The sequence below is a fragment of the Sturnus vulgaris genome, chromosome W (genome assembly GCF_052056855.1).
Source record: "Sturnus vulgaris isolate bStuVul1 chromosome W, bStuVul1.hap1, whole genome shotgun sequence".
NCBI lineage: Eukaryota > Metazoa > Chordata > Aves > Passeriformes > Sturnidae > Sturnus > Sturnus vulgaris.
In genome coordinates this window covers 29,367,705-29,390,678 of record NC_142282.1, presented here as the reverse complement: position 1 = coordinate 29,390,678, position 22,974 = coordinate 29,367,705, and the positions used below count along the sequence as shown (strand labels likewise).

General features: G+C 43.3%; 1 protein-coding gene across 1 annotated transcript; it reads right to left on the bottom strand.

Moving 5' to 3' along the window:
• Positions 1-1,331: 1,331 nt before the first annotated feature.
• LOC148220094 (uncharacterized) lies at positions 1,332-10,645 on the bottom strand. Its single transcript, XM_088155778.1, has 5 exons — positions 10,343-10,645; positions 9,868-10,056; positions 8,449-9,540; positions 3,409-4,102; positions 1,332-1,339 (listed from the first exon to the last, which is right to left on the bottom strand). Exons 1-5 carry the CDS (start codon positions 10,643-10,645, stop codon positions 1,332-1,334), a joined length of 2,286 nt encoding a protein of 761 aa, XP_088011904.1.
• Between the last annotated feature and the right edge of the window lie 12,329 nt (positions 10,646-22,974).

The following is a 22,974-nucleotide window of genomic DNA, read 5'->3' as shown; positions in this document are numbered from 1 at the left end:
GTGGGCTCCAGGGTTGCAACACATGTGGGCGGGGTCGCGGGGTGACGTGCAGGGCGGGGTCTTGGAGGGGGCAGGGGACAGTGGAGCCGAGGGCGGGGATGGGTTATGGGAGGGGACAGGCTTAGGGGCAGGGACCGGAGGGTGAAGGGGATTTCAGAATGAAGGAGGAAACACGTGGCTGCCACCATATGGGAACCCCCTACGGGCTGTATGGCATGGCCAGAGCTATCTGGGACCCCGACACCTTCAGGTGTAGCCACGTGGCTGTGGCCCGGGGGGAAGGGAACAAGGAAGGAGTGCGGACAATTTTCTAAAAATTGTCAGAACCGGAATACCGGGGAGGACCCAGGGACTCAGAGCAGCCACAGCAGTGCTGGGAGCACTGCACCCCCCAGGGAGACCCGTGGGTCCCCTCCAGGTCCAGGTTATAGGGTTTTGGGATAAGGGAAGGTGAGTCTGAACCGTTTTGCAGCTGCTCTCTGCTGTTTTCTGTCTGAATTAAGTTTCCGAATTTGTAAGAAAATTCGGGAGGAATTCAGAAACTGTTTTATCTCCATTTTCCACTTTTAAATTTAATAAATCCCCTATTTCATCCCAAAATGAAATCGAATTCATATTTTGCAATTCAAGGTCAGATTTTTCAACAGACAGCCAGCTGGCAAAACGGGCTAATTTTTTCTTAGATATTAAAACATTTCCTGAACTTAATATTTCCCTTAGTTGGTTTCTTATACTCTTTTGTAAGGCAGATTGCTGTAAGCCCATGATGTTTAACAATTTGCCACTATATCTACCCCACTACAGTTAAAAACACAGGAAGAGAGTTAGTTGTTAAAACGTGCCAGGTACACTACGGTTTTCAGGCTTTACTGGATGCGGAGCCGATGTCAGTTTTGCCGTTTCTGTCGGTAAAACCCACGTGGCTCCCGCAGAGCTGTAGGGACCGACCCAGCCGCAAAAACCCGCAAAAACAGCAAAAAACCGCAAAAAAAACCTCCATGCCACCGCTTTGAAACCGATCAAATCTGCCTGCCTGCCGCTGCGCCTGGGTGACTGCGTCCAGCCCCCCCAGTCCGCGCACCACAGAACGTGGGCTTAGGCACACCTCTCACACGCCCGCTCCGTCTCTCTCCTCGAGAGCTGTGCCGTGCCAGCCAAATGCCACCGGTGAGACCCCCACACAGAGCTCCAGGAACCCAAACGCCGCAAAAGGAGGCTTCCACTCACCTTTTTTTTTCTTGCAGGCAGAGGCGTCTCAGTAACTCTAGTGGGTCTACGTCCAGAACCGACCTGCCTGGGCTTCTGACAGGCTCCCGGTTCATGCTTAATGGTCATCGAACTGCACAAAATGCAGGTTAAAGAAATTTAAGCTAGTTTATCAGCTCCAAGGCTTCTTGAATCCCTAAAATAGGAGTCACAGCCGAACGTGGTGTGCTCTGTAGAGACCATTCAAGTTGGGCGCCAACTGAGGCTTTTTCTCAGCCCTAAAATGGGGTTCTTCGCCCTTCCTCTGGTCTAGCTCAGGTGTTAGGGTGATGGCTCCTGGGGCCCTTGCCTCATGGATGTAAATTATATAACAAAAGAGGCTCTTTTCCCTGATGAAGTTACAGGGTTTATTTCTCGTATGTAGCGAGGAAAAGAGGAAGCAAGAGTAAAAGAGACAGAGGTCAGGGGGCACAGATCTTTTCTAGGATCTGAAAAGGGGGTCTGGGAGGAATTGGATCCCAGCCAGCCCTGTATGGCCAGACGGGGAGAGGGACCAAGCTACAGGGCATAGCAGGGGTCATGGAATGTACCATTTACAATGCATCTAGGAAATGCAACAGTCTTTCCTACCTGCTCGATCAGAGGCACATGAGAAGAGCAGTATGGACCTGAGGGGCAGATGCACATACCTTCACACACCTCGCAGTGGGACTGTGGTTAGAGCTGGAGGTTTGATACTCTTCCTAATAATTTGAGCTATTAAAACAAAGCCAGAGGTAACAGGCCTAGTGAAAATACAATGCCAGCTTGCGGAAAGAGAATGTTACCTCTCTGAACACCTACATAAATTCCCCATCATTCTCTTTGTTTAGGAGACCAAGCCAATGCCCGTGTAAATGAAAACAAGTGTGAATATTGATTTTTCTTGAATCAAGACTCAGCTTTATGTCCAAGTCAAAGGCCAATAAACCAGAAAGGCTCCACTGAGGACAGTGCAGAACTAACATGGAAGACAGTAATTTGACCTCTTATGTAAAGCAGTGTTTGCTGGGGTCTTCATGCTGGAGAACAGGAATCAATAACACGCACTCAATATGAATGCAAAGAGCAGAGTCTTTATTTTTAACAAAGAGATGATTTTTATACGTTTTCAGTGGTTACTTAGAGTTTGTTACAAAGAGTACGATTGGTTACACAAAAGACGTATTGTCTTGGGGTGACTGTATGATGCCTATATCCCCAAATTGTCTGTTCTGTTGGTGTTGAATATTAAATTCTTCAACTTTAAGACTGGTTCCAGGAGTGAAAGGGCAGAGGGGGGAAGAAGAAGTGCAGAGTTTGTTATCAGAGACTGCACTGGCTCCCCCTCATTCCTGCTCTCAGACTGTGTTGTCTGCGGTGGACAGCGAGAGAGAGCTCTCCTTTGCTCTTGGTTAGTTTTTTGGCTAGCTGAGGCAGAGAAGCCCCCTGGATTGTTTTTTTGTTGTTTTTTTTTTTTTTCCCATTTTTTTTCTGTTTTCCTGGAACTGTTTGAACCTGCTTTGGACTGAAGACCCAGAAGAGCACCGGGAGCTCACACCTGTGGCCCACCGGGCCTGGCCTGGGCCGCGGCATTCCCCAGCACTAGAGGGACTGAGAGCAGACTGAGTGAGCCGGGCAGCCCACGGAAAGAACTCTTCTAAATCTGCCATCTCCTCGGAACGGCGAGAGGTTTTGCTGTGTGATATTGTTCATTGTTGCGCTGGGAGGTGTGTTGCCTGTTGAATAAACAGTTCTTTTTTTTCCACTTCTCTCCAATTTTTTTTTTCCTTTTCCTTTTTCCCGAGGGACCTCATTCAGAGGTTTCCTCCGAAATTTGCCCTAAACCAGGACACGTATATATGTTAATAGTAATTCTATTGGTTCATCTAAGATCTATCTTTCTACAGTCTAGTTATTGCGTAAGATACTCTTTGAAGTGGACATGGTATGTCAACTAAACAGGATCTTGCTTCCCCAGATGTCTTTTCCTTTGTTCTTGCTTATCTCAACGTTAAAATTTATGATTTTGTTTTTCTCCTATAGTCACGCCAAGGACACGGTAACCTTGAACAGACCTTTAACATAACTAAGGTAGTTTTCTATAGACAGGCTGCAGAGCCAGAGCTCCTACTAGGCCGCCAACATCTCCCCCTTTCTTTTCAAGAACAGCATTGGCCATACGTCGAATTTGAAAGGAAAAACCCTGGGTGATGCAAGGTCCCATGCATAACACAATTACTACAATTAGTACAATAATAATTCCTATCTTAAGGATATCTTTTACCCATGCAGAAATCCCAAAAGACATTAACCCGTCATCAAGGGGGTTGTGATTGACAGTAATCTTCTTAGCGTGATCTTGAAGCCATTCTAGCTGCTTCTGGATTGAATCACTAGGATCGGACAAGTTAAAACAACACATTCCTTCAAAATCTTCACAGCCTTTACTTTGGGCCAACAAAAGGTAATCAATAGCTGCTCTGTTTTGAAGAATAGCTTGTCGGAGACTACTCATATCTTGAGCCATTTGGGACAGAACTTGTGTAGTGACATTGGCCTGTTTAGATGTCCAGCACGCTAGGTGTTGGATCTCAGTTAGCGCTTGTGTTGTTTCCTCTGGGGGTAGTAACGCTGCAAAAAATTGAGCGGTTCTACTCCATAGTTCCACTTCATCATCGCATTTATCATCTAATTCCGAGACTTGTCGTTTTTCCCTTTGATTTTTGGAAATGTTCCAGGCAATCAAATGATTATAAGAGGGTAGCATTAAAGATAATTTGCCAAGGTAACAAGGACCCCCATAAGCATGATGAGGTATTCCTTGCCAGGCTCTATCTCCACAGATTAAATATAGGCCTTGAGGTAGGGAAAGGGGCTTAGAAACGTCTAAGTGAATATGACCTGAACCCCACCCATAGGGGGATGATCCACAATGTTCACTACTATTGTAAAACTTATGAGGGGTTAGCCAGACTTGTTTTTTAGATTCATTAATGTTCCAACTAGTCTGCCCAAAATACACACATCCGGAGTGATTTGCTTTTCGACTGTCTAGTAAATTTAACTCTTGAGGATCCCATGGCAGGGTTGTATTTAGAGATTTGATTATTTTTGCCAGGCAGTGACTGTTGTTTTTTTCTTCTGAGCAATTGATAGGGGGGGCTATAGTAATTTCTTGTGGTTGTACCGGTGACCCAATGAGGCAAGTTTTAAATGGTTCAGTGGCTGCAATAAGATGTAAACAAAAATTTGTGTTACCAGTTTTGTTGGCCCAAGCGATCCAGAAGTTCTCTTGAGGGAGGGTGATTGATTGCAAAAAGCACTGGGTAAGAGTCAAACATAGTGTTAGTAGCTTAATTAGCATCATTATTGCTATGGATTTTGCAGGCAACAGTATATTGGCTAGATATAATAATAGTACACCAAGCAGTCTCAACTAGCTTTGTATAATTTAAAATATACCACGCATGCAATGCTAAATTCCTTTCTTCTATTGATTCAAATAAGCTTATAGCTTCACTAACAGTTAAGTCAGGCAGTTTTAACCACTTTCTAAGTGATTCTAAAGGTCTTACTGATTGGCGTTCCTGACATTCATTACATCCATAAAAGCAAGTATAAATATCACTGGAGTTATACTCCCTTTTACAATTTCCACATAAGAAAGTTCCTAATTTCCATACTACACAACCGCAACGAGGAAATAATACTTCTTGTATTCTAGACCTAAGATATTTCTGTACTAGTCTATGCAAATCAATCACATCTGGAAAGTCGGGGATATTAGGGTGTGTTCTTATTGGTTCCTTGAGAATAATGATTAGGATCGGGATGAGATCTTGCACTCTATTCTTCCACCGTTGAATTTGGCTCCGTGTCTTCTCCAGTTTCCCCAATCTTTGATATCCAAGGCTTGACCCACTTGGCTGGGATCCAATTAGGTTTAGCACCTGTTAATACACAAGCATAACCCTGTCCCCATGTCAATAATTGGTGGGGACCAGTCCATTGTTGTGATTGGGGTTCCCATACAGATACTTGTATCTTATGAACAGTCAAAGATTCATCCTTGCAAAAATGCAGTGTAATGGGCAACATTTGGGTTTTTAGCTCAGGGCGTTCCATCCACATTTTCCAATTGTGGACATACAATGTTTTTGCTACGATTTCTTGTGGAGAGAGGGTGACATTCCCCTCCCTTTGTAAAGCAGAGAAAAGGCGTTTAAGGTCTTGATGTTTGCGTTCTACAATAGCTTGCCCAGTACTATTGTGAGGTACTCCTGTGACATGGGTAATGTTCCATCTACGTAGGAACTCACGTGAAGTAGAACTAACATAATTAGGACCGTTATCTGTTTTTATGTGTTGTGGGACACCATGCACTGCAAAAGCTTCTAACCAGTGTCTGCAGGTTGCCTTACTTTTGGCGTTTATCATAGGCGTTGCCCATACTAGTCTGCTACAGGTATCAACAGTGACATGTACATGTTTAAAGCGTCCAAATGATGGCACGATTGTGACATCTGATTGAAACAATGTTCTAGGGTGGAGACCACGAGGGTTCACTCCTTGTAACTGGATTGGGGGTAGTTTTGCCCAATCAGGACAACATGCTATGATACCTCGTGCCTCTCGTTTTGTTAGATGGAATTCCTTCTGTAGGCTTAATGCTGACTGGTGAAAAAAGGCATGAGAGGCAACGGCAAGGTCAAAATTACTGAGTCCAATGGCTGGTGAGGATACGATTTGGTCAATTTTGGCGTTTCCTTCTGATAAAAACCCTGGTAGATTGAGATGGCTGCGGATATGTGTTGAGAAAAAGGCATGGTGCCTGATATTAATTACATTTACTAGAAGAATGAGTTCATGATAAATTAAGGAGTTTGAGATTCGACCTATTAATGCGTCCTCAATTCTTTCCAAGATAGAGGCAACATACAAGGAATCGCTAACGAGATTAATTTCTTGAAAGTCAAAGTGTTGAAAAGCTAAGGTTACAGCCTTGAGTTCAAGTAATTGCACTGATCCTTCCGGATGTTGGTAAACTACGACATCCCAGTTGCCATTTTTCCATATTGCATATCTGAACCTTTTGGTCCTTCCACTGGCATCAGTAAAAACAGTGATCGCATTGGGAATTGGCTTAGAGTTTCGCAATGTTTGACCTTTTAGTGGGAGGTTAGTGGAAAACAAGGCATGTGACGGGTAATGATTATCAAGTTCTAAGCCAATAGTGGCTGTAGCGAATGTATACGATAGTGATTGCCATTCAGTGCAAAGAGACAAATTATTTATGGGCACATAAAGAGAAGATGCATCAACTCCAAAAACAGTACGCACTCGTTGGCGTGCTTTCACAATTAAGGATCCTAAATGATCAATACGTCTTGTAACAGAGGAAGTGGGGCTACATGCTAAAAACACCCATTCCAATAAGAAGAAAGTCTTGAATGATTCCTGCCCAATTATAGCAATTTGTTCAGCAGGGTAGTTAATGATATAAAGGTTTATTGGTATGGTAGGATCAAACCTAAAAGCAGTTGTACAATGCAACTTTTTAGCAATTATTTGCAGTGCTTGTTTCCCTTCTTGGGTTAATTCCCTTCTATCATTAATGTCCTTTGAACCTTGTAACAATTTTCTTAAAGGATATGAGTCTTGATTTGAAATACCTGCCCATGCACGTATGCTTTGAATGTCTCCTAGAAGCTTTTGCACATCATTGACTGTTTCAATATTTGCATGTAAAGTTACCTTTTGAGGCACAAAGCGAGCTTGTGTTATTTTAAAGCCCAAGTAAGACCAAGGGTCGGAGAATTGCACCTTTTTTTCTGCCACTTTCAATCCCCACTTTTCTAATTCTAGCAATAATTCCTTTTGTTTTAAGGGGGTAATGGAAATTCACTTGCGACTAAAATGTCATCCATATAATGATATGTTAGAAAATTTGGATTATTAAGTCTCCATTGATGTAAGGCTTGGTCTACAAACTATTGACAAATTGTAGGACTATTTTTCATACCTTGAGGGAGTACCACCCACTCATATCTTTTCATAGGTGCACTGTAATTAATGGAGGGCACACGAAATGCAAATCGTTTGGTATCTTCAGGGTGCAACGGAATGCTAAAAAAGCAATCTTTGATATCAATAATAAACAGGTGATAGCTTTTTGGTAAACCAGCTGGCGATGGCAAACCTGGTTGCAGAATTCCTAAAGAGTGCATTTGATTATTGACTGCCCTTAAGTCATGTAAAAATCTCCATTTTCGCGACTTTTTTTGTATAACAAAAACGGGGGTATTCCAGGGACTCATAGAAGGTTGTAAATGACCAAAGGCTAATTGTTCTTGTACTAATGAATGGAGATGCTCTAATTTATCTTTAGTGATGGGCCACTGAGCCACCCATACTGGTTGGTCAGATTTCCATGTTAGTTGTATAGTGGGTCGAGCACCTATCGGCTCGGTGGCCGCCCCTGAAAATGTTGGTTGGTTAAAATGGCATTCCATTGACTAAGTGTGTCTCTACCAAGGATCCAAAGAGGAGTGTCTAGTACATAAGGTTTTACTACAGCCTTGTTTCCCTCTTTATCAGTAATTTCTACGAATTCCTGACTTTGTAAAGTACGGGTGGTTCCAGCAACTCCTAAGATTTGCTCATTTAAGAATGTAGTGGGCCACTGCTGAGGCCAAGCAGTTAGTGGTATTATGGTGACGTCTGACCCAGTGTCTAGCATCATTGAATGTTCAAGCATTTTGGAATCATCGATATTATCAGAATACAATTTTACGGTTACTTGCCGGGTCGGTCTATCACTAGTCATGACTTGAGCAAAGGCAATTAAGGGTCCGGTACTACCAAAACCACCAGATCTTTGTGAATTAGTAGCTGTTGGAACCTGGGGAAGAAAAGGAACAAGTTGAGCAATTACACTACCTTGTGGAATGAACATTGGTGGGGAAAAGACTTTCACTACTATTCTGATAACACCACTATAATCAGCATCAATTACACCAGGTAAAACGAAAATGCTGACTAAAGTGGCCGACGATCTCCCTAGCAATAATGCGGCCATACAGCCACCTAGTGGACCTTTGGTAGTACTATCAATGACGGTAACAGAATCATCAAAAATAGTCACGGAGTCTCTAGTTACCAAATCGACTCCAGCGCTCCTTTTTGTGGCGGGGAGCATGTTGTAGAGACAGCCATGGCTACTGAGGAGTTCTTTTTGTTCGCAGAGCCCCCCTCGCGGCTCATCTCGTTTCCCGCCAACGGTGTCCCATCCTTTTTAAATTTGGATCGGCATTCATTTGCCTTGTGGCCAAACTTTTCGCATCGGCGGCAAGTGCCGACAAATGATGTAGATGTGAGGTTCGTATTGTTATTTTGTTGTTGTTTTGCCAAACGTGAAGGGCAATGCTTTCTAATATGTCTGGTATGATGGCAATTATAGCATGTATTGGGAGGGCCTTTGTCCCCGTTCCCTTGCTTGTGTGCTTGAGTGATGGCTGCAGCTAAAGCAGCAGCATGAATTCGAGCTTTGTCCTTTTCAATTTCTAAAGGGGCTCGTGAACATTGTTCAATCATTTGTATTATTGTCATATGAGCTGGTAATGCTGCTAATAATCGCTTGCAGGTGGCATTTGCATTTTGCATAGCTATTTCTTTTACTAAAGTATCTTTCATATCAGGAGGGACATCTGGTGCTACCTCTACTCCTTCTTTAATCCTGTCCACAAAAGACAAAAAGGATTCATCTTCCTTTTGCTGAATATGTAAATAAGGTTGTCTAGGCTTACCTACTTGGGGCAAGTTGTTAAAAGCTTCTAAAGCAGCAGACTTGCTTTGAGCTAAAATGCGAGCCCCTAACATTGCCTGTCTTTGTGGATCGATGAATTGACCATTTTCCATAAGCATATCTAGCGTGGCAAAGCGTAGAGGATCACCTTGTGGCAAATTGACATTATCTAATTGTTTAAGCTCCAATCTTTGTTGCCACTTTGCTAAAAATAACATATAACTAGTAGGTCCTAGTATAAGCTCAAACATAGCCTTAAGGTCAGCAGGGATGAGTTCTTGATATTTTAGCAATGCTTCCACTTGCCGCCTTACCAAGTGATTATCAACACCGTAGTCCATTACAGATTTTTGAACCCTTGCTATCATTTGCCAGTCTAAGGGCTGCCAAGCATTATTACCACCAGTTCCTCGCACCACCGGAGCTGAGACAAACTGAAAATCTCCCGTCAACTCAGCATTTGTTACCACTCCTTTCCACCTCTTATTCATGTCAAAAGAAGGGTCTTTGGGGATGGAAGTTTAGTCAGGACCTTTCCCTGAGTCTCCCGAGCCTCCCAAGCCTCCCGAGCCTCCCGAGCCTCCCGAGCCTCCTTTGTTCCACCAACGCTGAAAAGAGTCATTAAAGGTAGTTAACAATCCCGTCCCTTCCTTTTCTGTAGAATGAGAAACATTTGTGTTTTCAATTTCAGAAAGCATTATTGGGGGTAAACCTTTAGATGTTAGAAATTGATTTGCAGTAGGCATATCCCACTCCCCCGCCTTAACCAAATTGATAATGTTCTGTAGGCGTTGAGATGTAGAAGTATTCGGTGCAGAAAAAGAATTTTCCTCTAAAGTTTTGAGGCCGGAGAGAATGGCGTTATGGGCCTTTTTATATGCTTCCCGAATAATTTTACTTTTGGAACCCTTATCAAGCCGCTTCATTTCACCTAACAGTTCAAGCATGGTTTCGGTCTGCTTTTGGAGTGTGGACTGTAAATCGTCCGTGTCCATTTCTGTTTCTTCGGGAAGAGGCACAGTCGCTGGGTCGAAAGTGGGAGGTGAGGGCAGATGTAACACGGGGTCAGTATTAGTGGGATTAGCGGGCGCTACGCTCATTGTTACTGGGGGTGCCGTAGGTACCGAGGGCGCAGAGGGTGCCGTAGGTGCCGGGGGTGCAAAGGAAGGCACATTATGAACATCGGTAGGGTCCCAGGGTGGTATTAAATCATCATAGGGGCCACGGGCCTCAGGGGCTGACACGTACTCGGGTGGGACAGTAGCAGACTCGGATGAGTTTACCAGCTACGGCAGTGACCATGGTCTATGCTGCGAGTTCCAGCTCAATTTCAGCACCCATTTGTTCAATTAACATGCGCAGCTGCCGGTACGTAGGAGCTAAGGATTTTACCTCCTTATTCCCAGTTTGTATAGCTTCCCACAAATCTGCCCCGACTTCTTGCCAAGTAGTCTCTTTAAAAACATCGGTAGAGTCTTTTAAAAAACCACGACGTTTAGCCCAACACAGTAAATTCACGAGTGAAGACCGATCAACAGTCTCTCCTTTCTTTTGGGCAAGTTTCATTAAGGCATCAACAGTAGCCTTCTCGATAGCTGATACCGTGTTTCCCATCCTGCAAATTTTTTACAGCCGTCTAAGGCTCCGACTCACCGGTCGACAGTGGCCACTCGCGCCTCTCTCGGACGCCCGGTCGCAACCACTGTGGGAAGTCAACGATCTCCTAGGCGGCACGCACAGAGACCCTCCACATAAAAGTCCGTCTGTTAAGCAGTCTGGCCCCTTCGGATCATCACGTCGGGGTCACCAAGATGCTGGGGTTTTCATGCTGGACAACAGGAATCAATAACACGCACTCAAGATGAATGCAAAGAAACGAGTCTTTATTTTTAACAAAGAGATGATTTTTATACGTTTTCAGTGGTTACTTAGAGTTTGTTACAAAGAGTACGATTGCTTACACAAAAGACGTATATATGTTAATAGTAATTCTATTGGTTCATCTAAGATCTATCTTTCTACAGTCTAGTTATTGCGTAAGATACTCTTTGAAGTGGACAAGGTATATCAACTAAACAGGATCTTGCTTCCCCAGATGTCTTTTCCATTGTTCTTGCTTATCTCAACGTTAAAATTTATGATTTTGTTTTTCTCCTATAGTCACGCCTAGGACACGGTAACCTTGAACAGACCTTTAACAGAACTAAGGTAGTTTTCTACAGACAGGCTGCAGAGCCAGAGCTCCTACGAGGCCGCCAACAGAGTTGGAATGATTCCCCATCCAAAAGGAAGGATGTCAAATGCTTCTTTGGAAATATTTTAACTCCTCTGCATTTCTTTCTTTGTAATGATCTAATCTGTAACAAGCCAGGACATGATTCTGTTCAGTAGAAACAGATCAATGGCAACATTTAGCCTAAAGGTTTTATGAGATTGATCAGGAAGTTCGATTTAGATTTAAAGGCACTGTAGTCATATTTAATTTTATTTATCTCCGTACTTGAGTCTCTTAAACAGGGACCTTCAATTGGACAGGAACGGGACACTGAAGCAAATTGAAATGGATGATGTAATGGCTTACCTGGAAGCATTTTGTGGGAATTGATTTCTTCTAGGTATCCATCAGCCATCATTTTGGTGTGAAGGAAATCTTCAAACAGGTAAAACAAAAATTCCTGTTGGTTTAAAACCTGACTGCGATATTAATTTTTCACTTTTGAGAAAATTTTCATGACCTTTAAAATTCAGACTATATCAAGTATTGTTTCAGCCATTGAAGAAAGTGCTTTTGATAGAGATAGAAGAGGGAAACCAAAACATTTCTCAGAGCCTCACTTTGAACTCTGTCCTTGTTACAAACGGCAATTGAGCAAATTCATTTGCCTTTGGAACAGAAAACGACAAGGTAACAGGCTAATCATTACGGATCTGAGTGTTCCAGGTTCTTTAGATAGTAAGTGATCTATTCAAGATGATCTCTTACTGAAATAGATCCATTTTGAGAAGGGATATGGATTTCTTAGAAGAAAGCAAATCCCTATGTTAAAACGGTGTGGTGGGTGTTTTTTGTTGTTGTTTTGCTTTTAGAACTTGGAAGGCACAATCGACTTCATAGTTCGAGATCCAAATAAGACCACGACATTCCAAATAGGTGTTTCTTTTTGGTTGTTTTTCAATCTGTATATCTTTGGATTGTAACCAGTAGAACTGTGCTTGAACTGGAAAGAAGTAGCTGAGGTTTCAGAAGGGGAACATGCAGTGGAACAGTAAGCTGAGAGCATTTTGCAAGGAGAGGAAAGAGGGCAAAATGGTAAGAGTTTCCTGAGTCGGAAGGGACCCCTAGGGAACGTCAAAGTCCAACTCCTGACCCTGCACAGACGCTCCAACAGTCCCACCCTTTGCATCCCTGAGAGCATTGGCCAAACGCTCCTGGATCTCTGGCAGCCTTGAGGCTGTGCCCATTGCTTGGAGAACCTATTCAGTGCCTGACCAGCCTCTGAGGAAAAAAGCCTTTCCCTGATAGCCAGCCTAATCGTCCCCTGACACCGCTCCTGGCATTCCCTTGGCTCCTGTCCCTGGTCGCAGAGAGCAGAGAGCAAAGCTGTCCCTGTGCTGCCCTTGAGAGGGGCTGAGAGGTCCCAAGTGAGGTGTGAGCTCAGTGTCCTCTCTGCAGCTGAACCAAATGCCCTCAGCCACTCTTTGTATGGCTTCCCCTCCAGTTCCTTCACGGTCTCTGTGTCCCTCCTTTGGGCATTTCTCCAATAGCCTGAGGTCTTTCTGACGTTGTGGCACCCAAAATTGCCCCCAGGGCTTGAAGAGAGCACAGTCCCAGCCCAGAGCAGAGCAGGACAATCACCTCTCTCGAGCGAGTGGTGCCACAAGATAGGGACAGTTGTCAAAAATCAGCTGGAGAAACAAATCTAACAGAGAAACAGGTGATCTAGGCACAGGAAATGGAAGAAGCAGAGGAAGAAGTAGATGAGGAGAGGATTCCTTGTAAAAGTGAAGAAAATGAGCATGCAGAACAGGGACTAAGCATTATGCAGGTAAGTGAGCAAGGGAATAAGTTTGAAAGTGAAGGCAGTTTTGTCCAAAAGAAGGAGGAATAGGGATTCTTTTTGCTGAGAATGAATAGAAAGGTTTTTTTCCGTTTAGTTTGTATATGAATCACCCAGGACTCTAGATCCTTTTGTGGGAAACTGGAGTGTGTAAAGCTGCCAATCATTTTGGAGCGAATTTGGAGGGTTTTGGTGTCCCAGGTGAATTTTGGGTTGAATTCTGGGGATTTGGGGGTTCCCAGGTGAATTGGGGGGGGGGGGGGATTTGGGGAGATTCAGGTGAGTTTTGAGGGGTCCCAGTTTGATTTTGGGGGAGGATTTGTGGAATTTTGGGGGATACCGGGTAGCGAGGTTTGGGGTTGTGTTTGTTTGAAAGTAAAACCAGTGCGAGACTCCAAGTCAGTAATACAGTTTAATAGGAGAAAAGAGAAAAAATAAAATACATGCAATAATATAAAAGAAAAACCACCAACAAAGTCAGAAATACAACCTGACACCCTATCAGTCAGGGTGTTGGTAGCAGTCTGTATAAATGGTGGCTGCAGTCCTCCTGGATGACAGATGTGGTTCAGTTGAAGCAGTGCTCCTGTAGAAGGTGCAGTTTTCCTCTGAAGATCCAGCGATGATTTGGAAAAAAGTCCGACTTTCCTCTGGGATCAAGTGGAAAGGACTGCCTTGGTGTTCCAAATCTCACTTTTTATCTAGGTAGGAAATGTTTGGCTCCTCCCCCTGTCTGGAGCATCTCCCAATGGGATGATGTAATCTTATCAGTCACACAAGAGGACTTAATGGCCCATTAACAGAATATATCTTCTGGAGGAAGGATGGGTTGTGAAAAGATAACGATGATCATCCCCCTGATCTTATCAGATGGCACATCAGCAGAGGATATCTCCCACAGAGATAAGGATCACCACCCCTCCCACATTTTAACAGATGGTGATAGAATACACATTTTTGCATTGTACCCCAGGACATAATCCACCCCTTATTCTATTACCATCTACATCATACCCAAACAATACCCTGTTACAGATATATAATACAAAATGAAACCTTACATACAGTTCTCTCTAACAATTAGGTCTCCTTGCAGGACACAACGGGTTTCCCCATCTTTCTGTATTACCCACCAAGTGCAACCAGGTCCTTGAGCAAAAACAATCCCACGGATTGGTTTGCCTTTGCCTGTGGTGGGATTAATCCAAACAGTCTTTCCTAAGATACCTTTCATGTGTGCCACAGGGACCTTGTTCCCGTCGACTCTGTGCAGGGGTTCAGAGTGGGCAGGACGGGCTCGACTGATGGACCCTCTGGTGTTAACCACCCAGGTGGCTTTCGCCAAGTTCATTTCCCAATTTCTGAAGGTTCCACCACCTGGTGCTTTCAAAGTAGTCTTAAGGAGTCCATTAGGACTTTCAACTTTCCCGGCAGCTGGCGTGTGGTAGGGGATATGATATATCCATTCAATACCATGTTCTTTGGCCCAGGTGTTGATAAGGCCGTTCTTGAAATGGGTTCCGTTGTCTGATTCAATTCTCTCAGGGGTACCATGCCTCCAAAGGACTTGTTTTTCTAGGCCCAAGAGGGTGTTCCGGGCAGTGGCATGAGGCACAGGGTAGGTTTCTAACCATCCTGTAGTTGCTTCCACCATGCTCAGTACGTAGCGCTTGCCCTGGTGGGTTTGGGGAAGGGTGATGTAGTCAATTTTCCAGGCTTCCCCATACCTGTACTTTGACCATAGTGCACCGTACTGCTGCCCGATGCCCCAAACAGAACACAAACTAACAGAGTGTCAGTTTATGCGGTGCTTTATTCAGGGCCCGGGGAACCTGCGGACTAGCGTCCAAAGTCAGGGTCCCACAGTTCCCTTTTTCGTCAAGTTTTTTATACCTTTTTACAAAGTAGTCCACGTGCAGAGGTACACATTCTTCAAGACAATACAGATACATAAATCTTGTAGATATCATTCCTAAAAGTTATAAATTTTGCATGCTTGTCTATTCAAAACTATAGGCTACCCCCCCTTTAATTCCCCCTTGCATGTTTTCCCATCACCAGAACCCTTTATTTATTATTATACTTTAGCCTTATCCTGAAAGTTTCTAGATGTTCTTATATGCTCCACTAAATTCTTTAATTATCTTTAATTATTGTTTCCACAGTCCCCAGCTCATTCCCAGGGCTGGTTCCCAGGGCCTGTTCGAGAACTGCAGTTTTCTAAGCCTTAGCATGACTACTACTATATCTACATTAGTCCTTTTTCTCATTATTTCGGTATCAACTCCCCCCTTTTGAGCATTCTTCAGATTTTCTGCAAGGATGCTCAATTCTTCAAGTTATGGTTTCTAAGTAGGATGGTGAGTCTTCTTTTCGAGTTGGCAGAATTACTTCTTTCCGGGTCAGTGCTCTCATAACACGTCGAGTATGAGTTCCTTCTCTGGCAATCATTCCTAAAAGACATCTGTACATAATCATGCATACTACAATAATCAATACAATCATTATTACATATTGTACAATTGATGATATCCAACCAGAGACTTGGATTCCTAGGGAGCTAAACAGTGCTCCTACCCAGTTATGTTCAGCTTCCTCCTGGACTTCATGCACTTTTGTTTCAATTTGTTCTAATTGACTTATGTCTTTTTCTACTTCTTCTGTGACATTTGGGATATGTACGCAGCAATGGTCAACCTTTCCTTGGAGGTATCCACAGACTCCATGTTCTTTTAATAAAAGCAAATCTAATGCCATTCTATTTTGAATTGTCATTCTTGTCGTTGCCTGCAACTGTAAGTTTAGATCCCTAAATCCTTTCTTTGTAACTGCGGCTAGCCTCTCAGTTTGTCCTACTAATTTGTACAGCATCTCCCGGTTTCTATATGTAGAAATTGGTGCAAACAAGGACTCCAATACCCATCCAAATTTAACTCCTGATGAGGGTTCATGCCATTCATCTTCATTTCCCAATCCTAGTTCTTCTGCCACTTCATTTGTTTCTCTCTTTGTTCGTGACTGCATCTCTTTCTGTGTTAATTTAGACTGTTTCCAAAAAGGGCAAAGTGTAGGGACTCCTAAAGTAATCTGTGTGACCGGGCCATTAATAGGCATATGAGTAGTCCACTGTCCGTGCCCCATTACCCACACTGAATGCCCTGGACTCCTGATGGTAGTCGTCTGACAATCTTTCCATGCCCCTTTTATTTCACCTGTTACTGTATGATTATACCTTTGACATTCACAGCCCCATTTTAATAGTATCCGTACTGGCACTAAACCAATTTGGGATTCAGGGGTATCACAGGTGATGATTTTGCTACAATTCCAGCTAGGTGTGAGGGTCACTCGATCCCGTCTTACTGTTTCAGTTCCTAACACTCCTAGATGTCCTTGCTCTCTCTGGCCCGACCATTCGACACACCAATGTACTGGTCCTATGTAACTGTAAGGTTCTAACAAACTAGGACCCCAAATCGTTTTCCAATGTTCCCATTCTTCCTTCCCTTCTTGACATACTATCTCATAAGAAAATTCTGTGACTGGTTTTTGTCTTTTTTGTCTTATGTCATAAGTACACCATCCTACATTCTTGAACCGTCCAATTCTTGTAAAAACTGGATTTAGTAATTTTAGGCACTCACTCTTTTGTCCCGGTGTTGACCATTTCCCTCGAACTGTATAGGTTTCCTCTATCATCTTAGTATGATTCCGTACTTCTTTATTACATCTTTTTGTCCCATTTATAGTTACTGGAGGCATTTCCCCAATGGGAATGATGCCCCATGGTATTGGATCTCCCGCCGCTTTAGGTAAAGGTAAACATGCAGTGATGGACGTAGTATTTTGTACTTGTCCAAAATCCCTAACTAATCCCACTATTAAATTTTCTTGTCCCAATTCTTGTTGTGTTTTTCCAGCTTCTGTCACCTGCCATGTTCTCCCATTCTCTTTTAGAATACCTACATTTATGTTCCCATAATCAAAACTTTCTCTAATCCGCACAATGCATGAGAATTGTCCTACCTGATCAGCTTGCTTATGAGATATTGTCAATGTGGTGTTACCTCTTTGCTGTTCCATATCCCAAAGTGTCACAATTCCTTCTGTAAATACCTCGTCTGTGGTGATTTGTCTCCAGGCTGCATGTACTTCTTTTAATCCAGTTCTCTGGTTGTCAGAAAACAAACAGGTTAAATTTACTCCCGCACCCTCAGGCACCATTACATCTGGCTCCGGAACTGTAATTTTAACAAACGCTTCTCCCACCTGCATTATACAGACTAATGTTAAAAGAACTAAGGCCTTGCCCTGAACACCAGCTTTGTTGCTGACAAAGGCTGTACTTCCCATCTTGACGGGACCTTCTTGATTCGAGTGTAGTGAATCCAGTTTTCGATCCCTTGGACTTTCACTGCCGTGTAGGTAGTCATGATCACCTGGTGAGGACCGTCCCATACTTCTTTCAAGGGTTCCGTATTCCAGTTTTTCACATATACTTGATCTCCTGGCTGTATGTCATGGACAGGATTCTCCAAGGGCAGAGGCCGGTTCCACTGCAATGCTCCTCGCAGCGCTGTAAGGACTTTATTTAAAGACAAAATGTAACTCAACAATACTTGATCTCCTACTAAGTGAGGGTCCCCTTTGTAGGTTGTAGCATGATATGGTTTGCCATACAAAATTTCGTATGGACTTACTCCTATCCTTTCTCTGGGTTTAATCCTGATTCTTAGCAGGGCTAGAGGTAGTGCCTGAGGCCACTGTATCTTCGCTTCCTGACAAATTTTCTTAATTTGCCCTTTTAATGTCTGATTCATCCGTTCCACTTGGCCACTAGATTGTGGTCTCCAGGGCGTATGGAGATTCCAAACTATCCCTAACACTCTGGCTACCTCTTGGACTACTCTAGCTACAAAGTGAGGTCCTCTATCTGAGGACATTCCTAATGGGATTCCAAATCTAGGGATGATTTCCCGTAGTAAAGTTTTAATTACTTCCTTTGCTTGGTTAGTCCTGCATGGGAAGGCTTCTGGCCACCCTGAAAAGGTACACACATACACCAGTAAATAACGGTACCCTTGTGCTTTTGGTAGCTCTGAGAAATCTATTTGCCAATAGTCTCCTGGTTGCGGCCCCACTTGTAACTTTCCTAATTGTATCTGCCTTCGTGTCACTGGGTTATTTTTAATACAGACTGGACACATGGCGTTAATCCGTTTTGCCATTGTTAACATCCGATTGGAAATTATCTCACGTTTTAAAAACTGTACCAATGCGTCTGCTCCCCAATGGCACTTGTTATGTTCGATTTCTAAAATTGTTTTCATTACTTTTGTTGGCAATACAACCTGACCTTCAGCTGTGACATACCATCCTTTTTCATTCTTCTGGGCCTGAACAAATTGAGCAAGCTTCTCATCTTCATGTGTATACCATGGTTTCTGCTCAAGAAAAGAAGTGGCAGGGTTAATTCGCACTGGCAATAAAGCTAATTGTGTCCATACCTCTCGAGCAACCTGTTTGGCAACTCTGTCAGCCAGCTGGTTTCCTTGGAACGCTTTTCCCTCTTCCTTTTGATGTCCTTTTACATGCATCACTGCTACTGCCTGAGGTTTATGCACTGCTTCCAATAGTGCTAATATTTGTTCTTTGTGCTTAATTTCTGATCCTTGAGAATTCAACAGTCCTCTTTCTTTCCACAGTGCTCCATGTACATGTATTACTCCAAAGGCATATTTTGAATCAGTCCAAATGTTTACTCTTTTCCCCTGACTCAATTCTAAGGCTCTTACCAGAGCTTGTATCTCGGCTTTCTGGGCTGAAGTTCCCGGGGTTAAAGCTCGAGCTTCTATTATTTGTGTCAAAGTCACTACTGCGTATCCCGCATACCTGATTCCGTTTTCCACAAAGCTGGATCCATCTGTAAACAGTTCCCATTCCGGATTTTCCAAAGGCTCATCTTTCAGGTCCTTCCGGCTGGCATATACCTGTTCAATGATTTCTACGCAATCATGTGTCAATTCGCCTCCTTCTTCCTGGCTGCTGCACCTAAGAAATTCTGCTGGATTAAGATGATTGGTTATTTTTAATTCAATGTCATCCTGTTCTCGGAGGAGTGCCTGATATTGTAACATGCGACTCGACGAGAGCCAATGCCCCCCTTTTTGTTCCAAAACTGCAATGACCATATGGGGAACAAATACTTCCATCCTTTTTCCCAAAGTCAATTTTCTGGCTTCTCGAATTAGGAGCACTGTTGCTGCCACAGCCCTAAGACAACTGGGCCATCCGGCACTTACAGAGTCTAGCTGCTTTGAGAAGTACCCCACCGGGCGTTTCCATGAGCCCAATTTTTGGGTGAGAACCCCTATTGCCAGTCTCTGTCTTTCATTTACTTATAGTTGAAAAGGTTTTGTGAGATCTGGCAATCCTAGTGCTGGGGCTTCCTTTAAAGCTTGTTTCAGACTCTGAAATGCCTTTTCTTGTGTTTGTCCCCACTGAAACACAGGGCTTTTGGCTGCTTCATACAAGGGTTTTGCTTTCAGTCCAAATTCCGGAATCCACAAGCGGCACCACCCTATCATGCCCAAAAAGGATCTTAACTCTTGTGGATTTCGTGGTGTGGGTATGGTGCAAATTGCTTGTACTCGATTGATTCCTAACTTTCGCACCCCTTGTGAAATTTCGCAGCCTAAGTAAATCACTTGGGTTCTTACCAGCTGAGCTTTTTCTCTCGATACTCGGTATCCAGCTTGTCCCAGCATATTAAGTAATTCAATGGTGAGTCTAAGGCAAACATCCTTTTCTGCGGAGGCTATAAAGATATCATCAACATATTGTAGGAGAACATATAAAAAAGGTGATTCTTTTACCTGAGTCATCTTCCATTCTTCTAACTCTCGAGCCAATTGATTTCCAAAAATAGTTGGTGAGTTTTTGAATCCTTGTGGTAGACGCGTCCAGGTGAGCTGCTTCTTGCGTCCCGTGTCTGGGTTCTCCCACTCAAAAGCAAAGTATTTCCTACTTTCAAGTGCCAAGGGGATACAGAAAAATGCATCTTTCAAATCAATCACTGTGAACCACTTAAACTTTTCCGACACAGCTGTCAACAATGTATACGGATTAGCTACTACTGGGTGTATATCTTTAGTGATATTATTAATTGCTCTTAAATCTTGAACTAATCTATACTTACCATTTGGCTTTCTAACTGGGAATATCGGAGTATTGAATTCTGACTCACATTCCTGTAAAATTCCTAAGCTAAGAAATTGTTCAATCATAGGTGCTATTCCTATTCGTGCTTCCAATTTCAAAGGATATTGTTTTACCCTTACTGGGGAGGCTCCTTCTTTTAGTTCTATTACAACCGGTTGTGCCGCTTTTGATTTTCCAGGTACTCCTGTTTCCCATACCCATGGTACTACAGCTTGCTCTATTTCTTGTGGTATTTCTACTGCTTCTACTTCTTTCACTACAAACAGCTTAGCAATATTCTCCTCGGGAAATTCCAATCTTACTCTACCTTTTTCAAATATTATCTTTGCTTCTAACATTGACAATAAATCCCTCCCAAATAGTGATTCTGGGCTATTTGGCATATATAAAAATCGATGGTCAAATTCCTTCCCCCCAAATTTTATATCTAATGGCCGCAAAAATGTTCGTTCCTCAACTTGTCCCGTAACTCCCACTACTTGAATAGTAGAATCACTCAAAGGTCCTATCTTAGTGTTGACAGCTGAAAATGATGCCCCAGTATCTACTCTAAATTCTAACGGTTCCCCATCTACTTCCATTATTACCTTTAAATCCTGGTCTAGTCAGCTCTGATTCTGGTAATTCCCCATCATAAAGGCCTGGGCGGCACCTTGTGGATTTCCCGGGAAAGCACCTGTATTATTCATCAGTCCCTGATTTCCATCCCCACTGGCTATAATTCCTCCCCCAAAACCCATTCCTTGGTTGAGAGGGCACTCATTTTTCCAATGTCCTCTATTTTTACATAGAGCACATTGATCTATCCCCAGCTGCATTCTTCCTCTTCCCATATTCAATTGTCCCATGAGTCCTCCCGCCCCCATTGGCATTTCCCCCTTTGCTATTCCTCTACCCCTTCCTCGTCCACGTCCACGACTCCCTCCTCTCATATTATTTCCAGCCACTTGCTGTAACACCGCTAACATAGTAGCCTGTTGTTTCCTGGCCGTTTCTTTTTCCCTGTTATTATATACCTTCCACGCAACTTCCAATAGTTTATCTAAATTCCGAGTATCTTCTCCCTCCAATTTTTGTAATTTCTTTCTAATATCTTCCTGGGACTGCCCCATAAAAATTAATGCTAGCTGTAATTTTCCCGATTCTCCCTCAACTTCTAAATTAGTGTATCTACGAGCTGTCTCCTTAAGCCGCTCTAAAAAGGTTGATGGAGACTCATTCTTTTCCTGTCTGACCGAATATAACTTGGACCAATTCAAAGTTTTTGGTATTCCATTCCGTATTCCTTCTGTTAACAAATCCTGATAAGCTTTAAGTCTCTGAGACCCGCCCGTCGAGTTGGGATCCCACTCCGGATCTTCCCTAGGCACCAAGTCATTTACTGTACCATCCGCAAGCTGCAACCTAATCATTTCCCGTGCTTTCTCTGTCATGGCTTTAAACACCATTTCCTTTTCAGTAGAATCCATTATTGTGTCTAACAGAACTTGTAAATCATTCCAATCTGGGTTCTGAGTCTTAATTACCATTTTTACCACCCGCGCAGTTCGTTCAGGATCCTCCCGATACGCCCCCGCTGATTGTTTCCAAATTAGCAAATCATTCGGAGAAAAGGGAACTTTCACTATGACCCGTTCCCCCTGCGGCCCGACTGCTTCACGCAGCGGAACCATTAAATGAGCACCTCCTCCCTTTTTCTTCCTTTCTACCTCCCACCTCCCTCTCCGAGTTCTTTCACATAAGGGGGTTCGTGGTATATCTGTGGTTCCTATTTTTGTTTCTTTATCCTCCCTTTCTGCCTCTAACATACTTTCTCCACGTTCTTCCATCGGAGGAGCACTAGGGGCTATCAGCAAAGAAACATCCTCTTCAGGTTCCAAAAACTTAACTGAGCATTCCTTCTCTTTCTGCCACCCCTTACATCCTTCACAATTCAGGTTTAATGTTTTCAAAACCATGATCCCACACTCCTTTTGCCACTCTGGTTTATCTTTCAAATAATAAAAGAGGTCTAGGTACGGTATTTCATCCCATTTTTCATTACTTTGCAGGAAATGCATCAAAGGTGTAATAATGTCAGGATTCAGTGTACCGTTCCTAGGCCATTGCATACCATTGGGTTCATATAAAGGCCATACATGATTACAGAAATCAATCAATTTCCTTTTACTTAATTCTTGACCAAAGTTCCCCACATTCCAGTGTTGTAATAAACAGCCCAATGGTGAATCGTCCGGGATTTCCATCCCAGAACTTGCTAGAGTCTTAAACGTTTTTAAAGGCATCATTACACTTTTTTCTTTTTTTCTTTTTTTTTTTTTTTCTTTTTTTTTTTCCTCCTCTTTTTTTTTTTTTTTTTTTTTTTTTTTTTTAACACAATACACACCACACACAGCACTCACACCCTTTCCAATACACACCACACACAACACTCACACCCTTTACACTCACACCCTTTCCACAAATCTTGCCTTTCTCGTCTCTGCGAGTGGCAAGTGCTGAACCTGCGCAGTCACTGCTGCGTCTGACGGTCAGCGCCTAGGCTTTTTCCACAACCTTAAAGACGTCTGTGACCCCCGTGCGGAAACGCCGTTCCGACTTAATCGGCAGGCCCCCCTTTCCCTTGATAAAAGGAATAAAGCACCTTCGGGCTTACCTCCTGGT

Coding starts and splice junctions, on each gene's coding strand:
- LOC148220094 (XM_088155778.1), bottom strand. CDS start 10,645: ATGGGAAACACGGTATCAGCTATCGAGAAGGCTACTGTTGATGCCTTA. Junction 9,541..9,867: donor TTCTCTCCGGCCTCAAAACT/TTAGAGGAAAAT, acceptor ACTTCCATCCCC/AAAGACCCTTCTTTTGACAT. Junction 4,103..8,448: donor CGAACAAAAAGAACTCCTCA/GTAGCCATGGCT, acceptor GACGTTTCTAAG/CCCCTTTCCCTACCTCAAGG.